Source organism: Acomys minous (assembly GCF_964271855.1).
Source record: "Acomys minous genome assembly, chromosome: 6".
Taxonomy (NCBI): Eukaryota; Metazoa; Chordata; class Mammalia; order Rodentia; family Muridae; genus Acomys; species Acomys minous.
The window spans coordinates 50808522-50822764 of record NC_140487.1 but is presented as its reverse complement, the minus strand read 5'-3'; the positions used below and the strand labels follow the sequence as shown (position 1 = coordinate 50822764).

Sequence of the window (14243 nt, the reverse complement as noted above, 5' to 3'; positions counted from 1 at the left end):
TGTTTATTTTCTTTAGCCATCCCACTTGTCACTATTATGATAAAATTCATGCTTTCTTAGATATAATCAGAGTCAACATTACTGCAGTGTTTCCTTCTTAGTCAATGTAAATATTCATTTAATTTATTGAAACAGACAGTTGTGTATTGTGTGCCTGTAAAGTCATTATTAAACACTTCACAGGAAAGGAGACAGTGTCTTCCAAGTGTGCGTTTTTCTCTATCAAATTAGTAACACTGTTTTCTTTGTTTCAAATCTCTCTCTCTCTCTCTCTCTCTCTCTCTCTCTCTCTCTCTCTCTCTCTGTGTGTGTGTGTGTGTGTATGTTTTATGAGAGAGAAAGAGAGACAGATAAACAGACTGGGACACACATATCACACATATGGAGGTCAGAGGACAACGTTGGGACATCAGTCTCTCCTTCTGCCTTGGCTTCTAGGGGTCAAACTCCGGTCTTCAGACATACATAGGCAGAGTTTTACCCACTTAGCCATCATGTCTTCCTGACGTGCTTTACTTTGGTGCTAAGTACTGGTGATGCTTCCATCCTAACACTGAGCTTTAATATACTTTGACTTTTCAGTCTGATTAGATCTTAGCGATGAAAACATAACCCACTGCTATTCTTCAAGTATTGATTGTGCTAGGTAGTAAGTAAAAACCATTTAAAGATGCTGATCATTATCTTTATTCAAAATCTGTTCTGCATTTTATGTTTGTTAAAATGTATAGTTGTAAAGGAACTCAAAGATCCCTTTAGAATCCCCCTTACTACCCCTTTCAGGAATCTGTTATTTTAAGAATGCTATGCTAGAATCTTTCTTATTTAAAAGGCTTTCAGTTGCTGCCACTGGGATTGAACCCAGGCTCATGCGTTTTAGACACAGGCTCTACCACTGAGTGGCAGCCCCGACTTAACATCAAGGAAACTGGAACATTGGCCATGCCATTTTCAAAGGATTAAGTTCTTTCAAGATGAAGTTACAAAAACAATAGTAAAAGAGAGGAATGGAGAAGGCCAGACTTCTAGTATCAGGGATGGTTTATCTTTAGGAGGTTGTGCTGGTTCGCAGTTTCATCCTCCTTTATCAATGTGTTTAGTGCATATGGTAAATTTAAGAACTTTCATGTAAAGTTCAACATTAAAGTAGTATGGTTTTGTTTCTAGTGGGATCATGAAACCTGGCCTCAATGCCATTCTGGGACCCACGGGCGGAGGCAAGTCTTCGTGAGTATAACATATAAATAAGCCTTTTCTGTTCATTAAGTGTCACGTTCACATGAACAGGTACTGGCTGATTATTTGAAGTATATATGTGGTCTGTGTTGTAGTTAATATGGAGTTGAACTTTCTCAAGGTTTTGTCCCAAGGACCAGAAAGACATACTAGGTTAAAGAGGGCTCCCCATTTCTAAGGACTAGGGGAGGGAGGGGAGGGGGGATGAGGGAAGGAGGATAGGACCAGGAGGCAATGAAGGAGAAGACTACAATCAGGATGAAAAGTGAGCAAATAAAAAATAAAAAATAAAAATGTGTAAAGGTTGATCAGGACCGATAGGTACTAAAAGTTTCCTTTTCTAAATTAAACAACAGTTAGACTTCCTTGTAGAAATAGTCCTATGAAATTGGACTTAGATTTGCTTCTCATGAGATAAGGGAGACTGTGTATGGCTTTGGGGAGGAAAGTGCTGTTTCTGTGTTAATCAGGAGTAATTTAAAAAAGAATCTTGCCATGGTTGGAGAAAACCTGAGAGAAAGGGTGAGAGAGAGAGGGAGAGAGAGAGAGAGAGAGAGAGAGAGAGAGAGAGAGAGAGAGACAGACAGAGACAGAGACAGAGACAGAGACAGAGACAGAGACAGAGACAGACAGACAGAGACAGACAGACAGAGACAGAGAGGAGAATGAAATAATTGGTGCCAATCTCTGCCTTTTTGTTCCCCCTGGCTAACTACTAGTCTATCAACACTGGCTCTGCGTTTCTTTCTCATTCTGAATGGATTATCAGCAGGGTCATGTATCTTGGCCAATAGGTATCAGTTTGGCCAATTATGTATCAATTTAATAGAACTAGAACGAAATGAGTCCATAATTTGACTCATTTAAGAAGACTAGTGGGAAATGAAATGGTGCCCCACACCTCAGTAGGCCTCCAGATATTAGCACCACTGATTCGTGATGGAAGTACTATTCAGGCTGTAAAACTCAGCATGTAGACAGGACCACCTGCCAAAACAAAAATAAAGACCTAATCTATCAAAGTACCAAGTTCTGGGAAAGCCTCTAAATGTACTGACGTTGTTTGTTGGCATCTGTGTTTAAGACATATTAGGTCAGGCTTAGTAATAACATATAATGAAGTGATTGGCATATAGTAGTAGACCATATTATATACTAGTGAGGAGGTAATGGAATGAAGTCATATTAAAAATAAAGGCATGTAGAGAAGGTATAACCGAAGTCATGAGAACTCATTAAATAGGAGGTTGCCTAAGTTGTGATCTCCAAGGTCCATTAACCAAGTAGGTCACTTGGGAGAAGTCTTGCTTTTTAAGTCACTGTTTTCTTGCTTTTATATTTTGAGGTTTGCTATACCACATTTTAAAAAAAAAAAGGAAGCTGAGGATTGAAAACACATAAACATGGATTTTGTTTTGTTTTTCTTATTTGATTTTGAGACAGGATGTCAGCTATGTAGTCCTGTCTAGGCTAGAACTTACCATGTAGACTGCCGTGGACTTGAATTTACATAGATTTTCCTGCCTCTGCCTTCTGAGCACTGGGGTGAAATGGGTGTGTTACCATGCTCAGCCTATACATTTGTCTTCAAGATATTAACTTATCAATCAGTTAAGTATGGACATCATTGACAGATTTTACATTTAGAGCAGCAAAGCAAAATGGCCCCTGTTAGAAGAGAAAAATCCTTATAACATACATGTCCCTTACAGGTTGCTAGATGTCTTAGCAGCCAGGAAAGATCCACGAGGATTATCTGGAGACGTTTTGATAAATGGGGCACCTCAACCTGCCAATTTCAAATGCAATTCAGGATATGTAGTTCAAGTGAGTATAAGCATATTTGGGCAATATATGTGCAAGTGCATTAGATTATAGTTTAGTTTGCTTCCAATTGGCTATATAACATGTTCATAGAGTCAATGTATTTGCATCAGATTTTCATAAACTTTCATTGGACTGGGGGTGATATCAAAGGGAAATACAGAGTGGACCTGGAATTTGACTCTGTAGGGCAGTGGTATCAGATCTGATGTCTATACAATTAAAAAAAAGTTTCCTCTTCCTTCACTTTCTTCCTATTGTAGATAGATGTCTTTGCCAAATCCTTTCACCAGGCAGCCTTGAGTGAAACTAGTAGTTTCACATGTGTTCTGTTCGGGTGTACAGCTGGGTGATGAAAATGATGCCATTGAACTTTGCAGGTGTCTGTATGTGCAGTTGCTGCATCTTAAGAGAACTTGCGGTTTACCGGTAGCCAGAATGTTACCTTGGATGTGTTATGTGTATGGATTGAACTATATATGCTCAAGTGAGTCATAGAAAAGACTCACATACCTCACTAAAATGCCACCTTGCCTTAAGGATGACGTTGTGATGGGCACCCTGACAGTGAGAGAAAACCTTCAGTTCTCAGCAGCTCTTCGCCTTCCAACGACTATGAGGAATCACGAAAAAAATGAGCGGATTAACACGATCATTAAAGAGTTAGGTCTGGACAAAGTAGCAGATTCTAAGGTATGAAAACCTCCCTTAATATGGCCAGGAGATAGCCTCGTGTAAGCAATATAAGCTTAAGTGAAAGTTTCCTATAATTTCTGTGGCCAAAAGTAATTGCTTTCTGTATGATGAGACAGGAGCTGGCTATATAAAAAAAAGATAGAAATTAAGGTTAAAACAAGCAAACAAAGAAAAAAACAGTAATAATAGCTGATTCCTGGAAATGGAGTTTGGTCCCCCAGGGAAATATGCCTCATATGGCTTTTCCTATATAAACTTCAACTACCCTCTTCTTCTGGTCTCAGCTTGTTATATATCTGCATGAACTGCTCTGTTACTTGTTGAATAGTTCTGAAGTGAGAAAGACCAGAATCCAAAGGGTCTTGCTCTGCATGCATCATTATGCTGGGACTGGGCTTCCAATATTGTGTTTGGTCACATTAGGATTTACTTACAATTTGTCCAATGTTCAAGTTTCTTATCTGTACTCTCTTCTTTTGACAGTTTTATTTCTCCTCCTTTCCTCATAACTCTCCTTTCTTCCTTACCTACTGTCAGCATTTGTTTCCAGACTCCTACATTCAAGGGTTTAGCAGATTTAAAAAAAAAATGGAGAAGGTGCTTCTCCTTTTGAATGTTTGTCAGGATCAGGAAGGGGAATGAGGCAGTGGATGGACTTTATAAATGTCCAGCCCATGTAGTTTTGGCTGAGCAGACCTTCGTCCTTTGGGTGAAAATGCTGTGGCTGTAATTTAACCCTCTCCTGTCCATAACCATTTTCTTCCTCAGAGGCTACGGATAATAGTGATGGGGAACTGTTGCTTCTCTTGATACTTGCTAGCAGTCTTGTCATGTGCTGTGTACTTTACTGAGAAAAATAACCTTGGGATGATGATGCCCTTTGACTTTATTTCTGAGTTACTGTGCTTGCTTTGCTTTGGTCCCATTTAGAAGATTGATTTTTGTCTTTCTAGAATGATCTTTTTCTTGACTCTTGTTTTCTTTCTTATTCCTTTCTTTCTTTCTTTCTTTCTTTCTTTCTTTCTTTCCTTCTTTCTTTCTTTTCAATGTTTATGCCACTTGGGCCTCATTTGTGTTAGGCAAGTGCTGTATTCTTGGACTTTATGTCCATATTATTCTTTACCTTTAAGCAGTCATTGAGATAAGTTGGTTGTTTAGATTTCCATGAGAAATACTGAAAGATACTTACTGAATTCTTAAAATTAATATAATCTAAATTTTTATTTTATAAAACATCAAACATAACAGAGAAATTGTTAGATAAAATAATGATATAACTGGCAATACTATTTGTATAGAGTTCTCAGTTGTTAACATCTTATGCCATAGTCTCTTCAGCTGTTTCTTACTGGAGTATTTTAAAGAAAACTTTACAGTCCTTTAACCCTTAATACTTGTTATGTACCTATTTAAGACATGAGACTGAGTATGTAACTTGGTGGTAGAGCATGTGTTAGTCTGTGCAAAGCCCTGGATTCTATCAGTAGCACTGAATAAATGAATAAATAAACACATAGAGGAGGACATTTACCTACTTTCTGCAATACCATTATTAGCTAATAAAACAAAAAACATTATATCATATTCTTTCACTTTTGCCAATTTGTTTCCAAAAGTCTCGTGTAATTGAGATTGTGTTAGGGCTCCATTGAGGGACATGAATAACATTAGATTGTAACCCCTTGGAGCTGTTTGGTTTCACAATCATTTACTACTTTCTGCCTCTCCCAATCCTTCCTACTGCCCCCCACAGTGACAATGAGTGGTTGAAAAGACTGAGCCAGGTTTATTGTGGAATATCTTATCTTCTGGATTTGTTTGAAAGGATGAATAAGAAGTTCTACAATGACTTAGTTTCCAGACAGCATCAAACTGGATACTGAAAAATGTTTATAAAATGCTGTGGTAGGATGTGACCTTTCTGTGTCCTGTCCCCTCCCCCTGGCATATGTGACCCATCCCCCGGACGATTGGGAGAGATACAGGGGTTCACGTTCTGGATGTTTAATAGATTATGGTTAGAGTGCTCCCTTTTCCTCTTGCTTGCCTGTTTCAGGCTGAAAGTTTACTATATCTTTTAGTGTTCTCCTTTGTTCACTACCTTAAAATAAAACATGTCAGCTGAAGGAATAGCTCAGTTGGTCACCTGCTTACAAGCATGAGGACCTGACTTCAGTCCCCAGAGGCCAAGTAAAACAAGCCTCATGTGGTGCACACTTGTGATCTTAGCACTGGGGAGGCAGGGATGGGGCTTCCTGAAACCTAGCCAAGTTGGTGAGAAACACTGTCTGAAAAAAGAAATTGCAGCCTTCTGAGGAATAAGTAACTGTTAAGAGCAGGGACTTCGTTTCAGGTCAGGCGTCCTTGCAGCTCTAACCAGAGCCTTAGTTTACTCATCTGGTAAAAAGAAACTGCCTTCTCCTGGGTATTTTGTTGTTTGTGAACCAATAGTCTTCAGAGTGATGACAATAAATTGTCTCCACAAGAGACAAGTGGTAGAGCATGTACTTACAAGAGACTTGTGGGGACAAACGGGTCTGCACATGTCTGTCTACCAAGTGATGGCAACTATGTTCATTCTTGTTGATAAAGATGACACTTGCTTTAGGTCGGAACCCAGTTTATTCGCGGTGTCTCTGGAGGAGAAAGAAAACGGACAAGCATCGGAATGGAGCTGATCACTGACCCTTCCATCCTCTTCCTGGATGAGCCTACAACTGGTTTGGATTCAAGCACAGCGAATGCTGTCCTTTTGCTCCTGAAAAGGTACACGGTACAAAAGCACTGGTCTTTTATTCATTTAATACCTCGTCACTTCTGTGTGGCAGTTATTCTTTGTGCAGGAGACTCAGGAGTAAACAACAGACTTTCTTCCTAGTTTGTTGAAGGAAAAGAAGAGCTACTAAGAGCGATGAAGCAAGAACATGGGGCACAATGGCTGTGTGGGGCTGACTTGCTGTGTTAAATAGCAGGAGGGTCACGGAGGATCTCAGGCATGGACAGGGGACCTGGGAGTGAGGGAGTGAGACCTGGTTGTATCTGGCAACAGAATCTGAATGGAGGGAACAACCAGTGGCCCCGAGGCAGATCATGTCTGTGTATGTCTGGACCATCAAATAGACACAGGAACCCAGTTACCATAGGGTATTACAAAGATAGTGTACAGTTACAACAAAAGCCCACAGGCTTGGTGGCTTAACAACAGAAATCTGCCCTTTCAAGCACTGCTGTGCAAACTAACTAGCAAAAGTCCAGTAAACATGCAGATTTTGCTTCTGTAGGTCTGGAGTCCGGGAGTCTCCAATGGGGATTCTTACAGGATACGTTCATTCTGATGTCCCCAGTCCTCAGACCCACTCTGAGCATCAACCTCTCCTAGGTCTGCTTCCTCCTGGAAGCTCCCTGTTGCCTTACAGATCTCACAGGTCCTGTGTGAATGCTCATCATGCGTCTGTTTGATCTGTCTGTCTTCCTCCGTTTGAGTTGTACCTTATATTGTATGTATCCGTTGTACCAGTGTGCTGTGTTCCATGAGGATATTTTCATATTAATATATGCTGCATCTTTACTCTCTCACTCCCCGTTTTACATTTCTGTTCCTTTAACTTTTTGCCCATTAGAAAGTTGTACTACTAGTTTTATGTCACATATGCATGCGTGATTTTCTATTTATAAAGTTGAGGAACCCCAGATGAGGGAAGACATAGGATAATTGTCTTTATGAGGCTTACTTCATTCAATGTGTTTTCTCCAGTTACATCTACTGTCTTGCAAATGCCATGTCTTAGATCACCTTTTATTTACCCTCTCTCTCTGTTGTTGAATACCTACCTTGGTTCCTTAACTTTTATCGCATTCCCTTTACTTAGCTTTGTCATCTATTTTTTTTATTGTGTGTATAAAGTTATTTTATTTTTATTTAAAAAATTTAAATATATTTTATTAATTTATTCATATTACGTCTCAATTGTTATCCCATCCCTTGTATCCTCCCATTCCTCTCTCCTTCCCATTTTCCCCTTATTCCCCTCCCCTATGACTGTGACTTAGGGGGACTTCCTCCCCTGTATATGCTCATATGGTATCAAGTCTCTTCTTGGTAGCCTGCTATCCTTCCTCTGAGTGCCACCAGGCCTCCCCATCCAGGGGACATGGTCAAATGTGAGGCACCAGAGTTTGTGTTATCATCACAGCAGACACACATGCGCACACCACACACACACACACACACACACACACACACACACACACACACAAACACACAGAGGGATGCCTGCTCTGTAACACTGAGCTATACATTGCTGAGTAGACCATCTTATGTTCTACTTTGTTCAATGTCTTCTTTCTCCTTCAGTGTCTTTTCTTCCTCATATCATTCCTGTGAGTTCCTTGATATTATAATGATAAACTTCAGACTGAGCTTTCCATTTTCTATTGGTATACAAGGATCTCCTAGATGCATCTATTCCATATTCTATCCTTTTAAAAAGATTTATTTATTTATCATTATGTATTCAGTATTCTGCCTGCATGTACACCTGCAGGTCAGAAGAGGGCACCAGATCTCATTATAGATGGTTGTGAGCCACCATGTGGTTGCTGAGAATTGAACTCAGGACCTCTGGATGAGCAGGCAGTGCTCTGAGCCTCTGAGCCATCTCTCCAGCCCTCCATATTCTATCTTAATTAGTGATAATCTACCTTGGTTGGTTTTTGTTGTTGTTGTTATTTGTTTGTTTATTTTGGTTTTTGAGACAGGGTCTGTGTAGCCCTCCTTGTCCTGGAACTCACTCTGTAGACGAGGCTGGCCTCAAACTCACACAGATCCACATGCCTCTGCCTCCTGAGTGGTGGGATCAAAGGCAGGTGCTGTCATCACTTGACTCTGGCTTGTTTATTAAACCTTTGGGCACATGGACACATTGCTTGTGTATCATTGAATTTGTGTTTCTCAAAATGCATGTCCCAAGAGCAGTTTCTTTCTTTCTTTTTTTTTTTAATATTGTGGTAATGTTTTAATATTTTGAAAAGGTGTAATGAAACAGCAGGTTACAATGTGTTTCTATGACAGTTAAATTTGAAAAATACATATCTATATTTAATATAGTTTTAAGATAAAATCCATCTTAGTAAAAGTGTTAAGTATATTTTTCCCAAAAAGTAGGATGAGTAAGTTAACAATAAAGAAATCTGGCACAGATAACCTTAATTAAGTTATTGAATTTAGCATTACCATTAGTGGGACATCTCAAAAATATGCTTGACGTAATAAGAAGTAATGAGAACAGGAGGTACCTCTGTCACATTTCTGACATAGACTTAACATAAATCTAATAGACTATTCAAATGCATTCTATAAAATAATCCAAGAGCAGTTTCAAGCAGTGATTTTGCTAAGTTTCCTCTGTAAGGGATAGCTTCTCTGGATAGGAATTCAGCATTGTTTCTGGCTGAGATCAGATGCTACTCTTTCTTCTTATAAACTCTGATGCAGTGACCAACTGGTTGACCTTTAAGCCTTGTTAGTAAATGAATAAAATAATGGCACTGGAAGTGCTTAGAACACTAAAAATGAAGTTGCATGGAAAGCATTATCAAGGATGTGGTATGCGCTCATACATTTCTTTACTACCAGAGTAAAGAGTGAAAAGCAATTCATAACAAGCTAGAGAGCTTAAACGATCAGTGAAAATAGCTTATTACCATTGCTTCATATTTGATCACAGTTATTTCTCAAACCTGAATTCCTCACAGGTTACCTACACTGTTGTTAAAAACATGGGCTAAGGCCTTTTGGATAGTTTTCTTGAATACCCTCTTCCTCTAATAATGGTAAAACTGCACCAACTGTTTCCATACTAGACTCTTGGTAGATATTTTGTAGTACTGACACTCTGACCTTTTAGGCATTACAGACGCTACTTCACTCATGTAGCATCTTCCAAGGGTGCATGCCGTCATCACAGAGCTGCCCGATGTTCTGGATCTTTGTCATTGGTTAAGCTTTATTATAGTCCCTTACAGCGACCCTCCTCTTGGGCAGTCTTAACTGCTGCCCCTTCTATATCACCCTTTTTGCCAGTTGTAAAACATTTAAAGCAGTATGTACCTCAGAGCCTGTGACAGGTGTTAGGGTGACCTCTGAACGGAAAAATGAGGGACTAGAAGTCAGATTCTCTGGTAGACAGACACAGGGACAGGGACAGGAATAGATAGTAAACATAGTGATCATTCCAGATGGCTAGCATCTTCTTCACCCTCCTTACCTTTAGACAGAATGCTCACACCTCAAGACACAGGCTGCCAGGATTTTATTTCCACCAATAGTGCTCCTGCCTCTCCCTGCCTGTGGACCATTCTGATGAGTTCAAGACCAAACCAGGTTTGGTTTACCCTGAACTTGTAGACCTATTTATTTCCCAGTCTTTTTTCAAACTGACCAACCCTAAATTGGGGGGAGAACAGTCCCTTCAAACATCCTTTAAAACTCCACGTTCTCAGTGGGAGACCAGGCTTTGGCTTCTGTATTCACAAGTAGAGCATCCTTGTGTCTGTGTGCCTTGCTGTATGTGTGTGTGTCTCTTCACTTAATAAAAGCTTTTTTTTTACACACACACACACACACACACACGTTTGTGTACATATATACATATATGTACATATATATCTCCCAGAGGACTCTTGGTTTGGTATCTGTGAAGACTGTCCCAGTGTCTGCACTTGACAGTCAACACTCTAGTTCACCTAGTTCTGCCTCTGCTCCTTTCTTAAGAAATCCTGGTTTGTCTTGGGTTTTTGTTGTTTCTATGGACCAAGTCCAATGCCTCTCACATGCTAGACACTTTATTTACAACTGATCCTCCTGGCTGCCCTATCATGAAAGCATCATGTTTCATCTCCATAGGGAGCAAGCAGATGCCTTGAGATGAGCTGATACATTATGTATGTAAGAAAAAATCAAGTAGAAATTGGAGAGATTATGTATGTAAGAGAAAATCAAGTAGAAATTGGAGCAGATGTTTTCACAGCAGGATTAAAGGACTCTTCAAAAATAAAAGTGAGGATCAGAGTCCTAATGACTCATTGTTTTTCTTGTATCTTAGGATGTCTAAACGGGGTCGAACAATCGTCTTCTCTATTCATCAGCCTCGGTATTCCATCTTTAAGTTGTTTGACAGCCTCACCTTATTGGCCTCCGGAAAACTCGTGTTCCATGGGCCAGCACAGGAGGCGTTGCAGTACTTTGCATCAGCAGGTATGGTTGATTGTTTCCCATGTGATTGGTCCTTTCTTCACAGACCTGTGGGTAGGGCAGAGGGTGCACAGGAGTGCTGTTTAGTCTCCATGAAAACTTACTATGGCTCCTCCATTCTAAAGAACCTCTGCTCAGTTTTGTGTTTGTATTTTTCTACATTTTGTACTCACTTGCTTAGAGGTTTAACATTTCCTGTGCTATTTGAATATTTGTGTTGTTTGTGTCTAAGTGTACCTAGCTGTCCACCGGGTCTGTGCTACTTTGGTTGCCCAGTCATGGCGGCCTTTCCCTGACGGGTCAATAGTTATGAGTGGACTCGCACCTGGCAGTTTTTTCAGTTGAACAATTTTGGAAACACCTAGGATTCTTGTCACTTTAACCACATAGCAGGTCTAGGTTTTTCAGTTTTCCCCAGGCCACCAGGTGTGAGATCTTGCCATGCTTTAATGAGGGCTCGTGGAAATGACGCTTAACTTTTCAGTAACATTTGGTTGATAATTCAGTCTGACAGTTGGTCTGAGTGACCTATTATTGGAATAACTAGCTCAAATGTCACTTTGATGAGCCTGCATTTTCAACATTTCTGAATTACTTTCTTCCTTCAAATTAAATTATGTGATTTTTTAAAGATTGATTTGTTTTGTTTTTTATGTGTATGAATGTCTTGTCTCTCTCTCTCTCTCTCTCTCTCTCTCTCTCTCTCTCTCTCTGTCTCTCTCTCTGTCTCTCTCTCTGTCTCTCTCTCTGTCTCTCTCTCTCTCTCTCTCTCTCTCTCTCTCTCTCTCTCTCTCTCTCTCTCTCTTTCTCTCTCTCTCTCTACACACACACACACACACACACACACACACAGTGCCAGTGCCCTCAGAGGTCAGAACAGGGTATTGGCTCCCAATAGAACTAGAGTTACACACAGTTCTGAGCTGTGCTGTGGGTTCTGGAACCAACCCTGGGTCCGGTACAAGAACAAGGGCTCTTAACTGCTGAGCCATCTCTCCGTCCCTGGGATTTCTTTTTCAATGCAGTGTATGTAATGTTTTTCCTTATAGAGATTCCTGGCTATGATTGTAGATGATTCTTCATGACTTCATATACAGTTTTAAATACTCATTATCAATCATTCTTCATTTAAACAGACTTTATCATTTAAAATAATTGAGCAGACCTTTGTGGGAGACCCCTGGCTTCACTTCTCATGGACCCTGCTTTGATTCCCAGCGCTCACACAATGGCTCACAGCCATCTTTAACTCCAGTCCCCAGAGATCCTCCATCTTCTGGCTCTTCAGCCACCAGGCCCACATATGATATAGAGACATACGTGCAAGCAAAACACCCATATACATAAAAAATAATTTTTGAAGAAAAAATAAAACAATTGAGCCTAAATGGGTGGGGAGTTCAATGAGTTTGAGACAGATTTCAGGCAAGTTTGAAAGGACTGTAAAGTTGAGGTCAGAGTTGTTCCTAGTTAATGCTGATCCAAACTCGCTCTCTGTTTGCAACTGTGGCTGGTTGACACATGAACATTACAACCTCTCCAGTCAATAGCTGAAGAAGCAGTAATGATGGGCAGATCTTGAAGTCAGGAGCACAAGGACAATTTGCTTTTTCTTTTTTCACCTGGATTTAGGTCTCGGACTAAAGACTAGTAAGCCACCGAGCATATCAGAGCCCTTTGCAGGTCATAGTTTTGGTACACACCAATGCCAGACTGTCTCACCTGCCCAAAATTCCTTTTGAGTTATTGGAATACTTATTAAATATACATGTGAAAAAGATGTACTAGTGAAGGGAAAGGAGAGTAAGAAGCCTCCCTGCCAACCCTCTGCACACACGTTCTCTGTTTCCCAAGACCATTAGGTTTGTGTCCTTGCATTGCGTTTTCTTGTAGGTCACCACTGTGAGCCCTACAATAACCCTGCAGATTTCTTCCTTGATGTCATCAATGGAGATTCTTCTGCTGTAATATTAAATAGAGAGGAAGAAGACTATGAAGGTATGTGAGTCTTGTAAATTCATGCATCAGTGTCTAATTGATTTTGTTAGGCACAGTAGTGTTCTCATTAAGATATGTTTTGTAGTAAGACCTTGCCTCAAAACAAAACAAAAACCATGCTTTTTAAATCCAGGTTAATTCACTGTTGTAAAAATAGTCTGTAGGTACTGTGGTTTTCTGTTTGCTTGTTTAAACTTGTGAATGGCTGTTTTCTGAAAGAGTCAATTGTAAGATAAATTTCCAATTTAAAATGGTTATTTTTTAACAGCATTGTATTAGTGAAGGTTCTGTAGAGGACAGAACTGATTGGCTCTGTGTGTGTGTGAATGTATGTGTGTGTGTGTGTATGAATGTATGTATGCATACATGCATGCATGTTTGAATGAGAGCATCTTACTGGCTGTGGTCCCGCTCGTTCAACATGGCTGTCTACTGTCAGAAAGTCCAGGAATCCAGTAGTTGTTCAATTGGAGGCTGGATGTCTCAGCTGGTCTTCAGTGTATGTTGCAATCCTGAAGAGGTGTATGCATGGCAGTGCATGTGTGCCTCAGCAGCAGGATAGATGAACTTGCCAGGGAGAGCAGGGACAAGCAGGCAAGAAGCAAAGGCCTCCTTCTTCCATGCCCTTACATAGGCTGCTACCAGAAGTTATGGCCCAGATTTAAGGCGACTCTTCCCACCTTAAAAGATCCAGATTTAAGGTTGATCTTAACCCCCCTCAAATGAGTCAATCAAGAAAAATCCCTCACAGGTGTATCCTCTTGCATTTTAGTTAATTCCAGATGTGTTCAAGTTGGCAACCAGTGTTAGCTATCACGCGTATTTTATAAACAAGCCTACATGATGGCTCATGCTTTTAATCCCAGCACTTGAGAAGCAGAGGCAAACAGATAGCTATGAGGTGGAGGCCAGCCTAGTCTACAGAGCAAGTTTCAGGCACGCCAGGGCTACATAGTGAGATACTATCTGAAATAAAAAAAACCCAAGAAACAGCACTTTATGCATACATGCATAGTAGAAGACAAAGGCCAGAACTCATTAAAAAAGGAATTCTAACTCTGTCTAGTACACTGTCTATTTGAATAATTAGGGTCTAAATTGATAAAAAAAAAAAAGGGTCAGGGAGTTTTCTGTATCCATAAGAGGTGCCCGTGCATAGATCAATTAGCTACTTTTATGCTATGTAAATCAATGACAGTGAGTTAGATTATTCTTTTGAGAAGGCTTTACTATGTAG

At 40.1% G+C, this 14243-nt stretch overlaps 1 protein-coding gene across 7 annotated transcripts in view; it reads left to right on the top strand.

Annotated features, from left to right (window-relative positions):
* The window catches only part of LOC311600067 (broad substrate specificity ATP-binding cassette transporter ABCG2), a 110392-nt gene that overhangs the window by 80680 nt on the left and 15469 nt on the right, over nt 1-14243 (top strand). For all 7 annotated transcript variants that reach the window (XM_084786329.1, XM_084786325.1, XM_084786330.1 and 4 more), the window contains 6 exons: nt 1168-1227; nt 2949-3063; nt 3601-3753; nt 6365-6522; nt 10860-11011; nt 12902-13006. In XM_084786329.1, coding sequence (XP_084642455.1) covers nt 1168-1227; nt 2949-3063; nt 3601-3753; nt 6365-6522; nt 10860-11011; nt 12902-13006 — 743 coding nt within the window. The remainder of the gene's footprint in view (nt 1-1167; nt 1228-2948; nt 3064-3600; nt 3754-6364; nt 6523-10859; nt 11012-12901; nt 13007-14243) is intronic.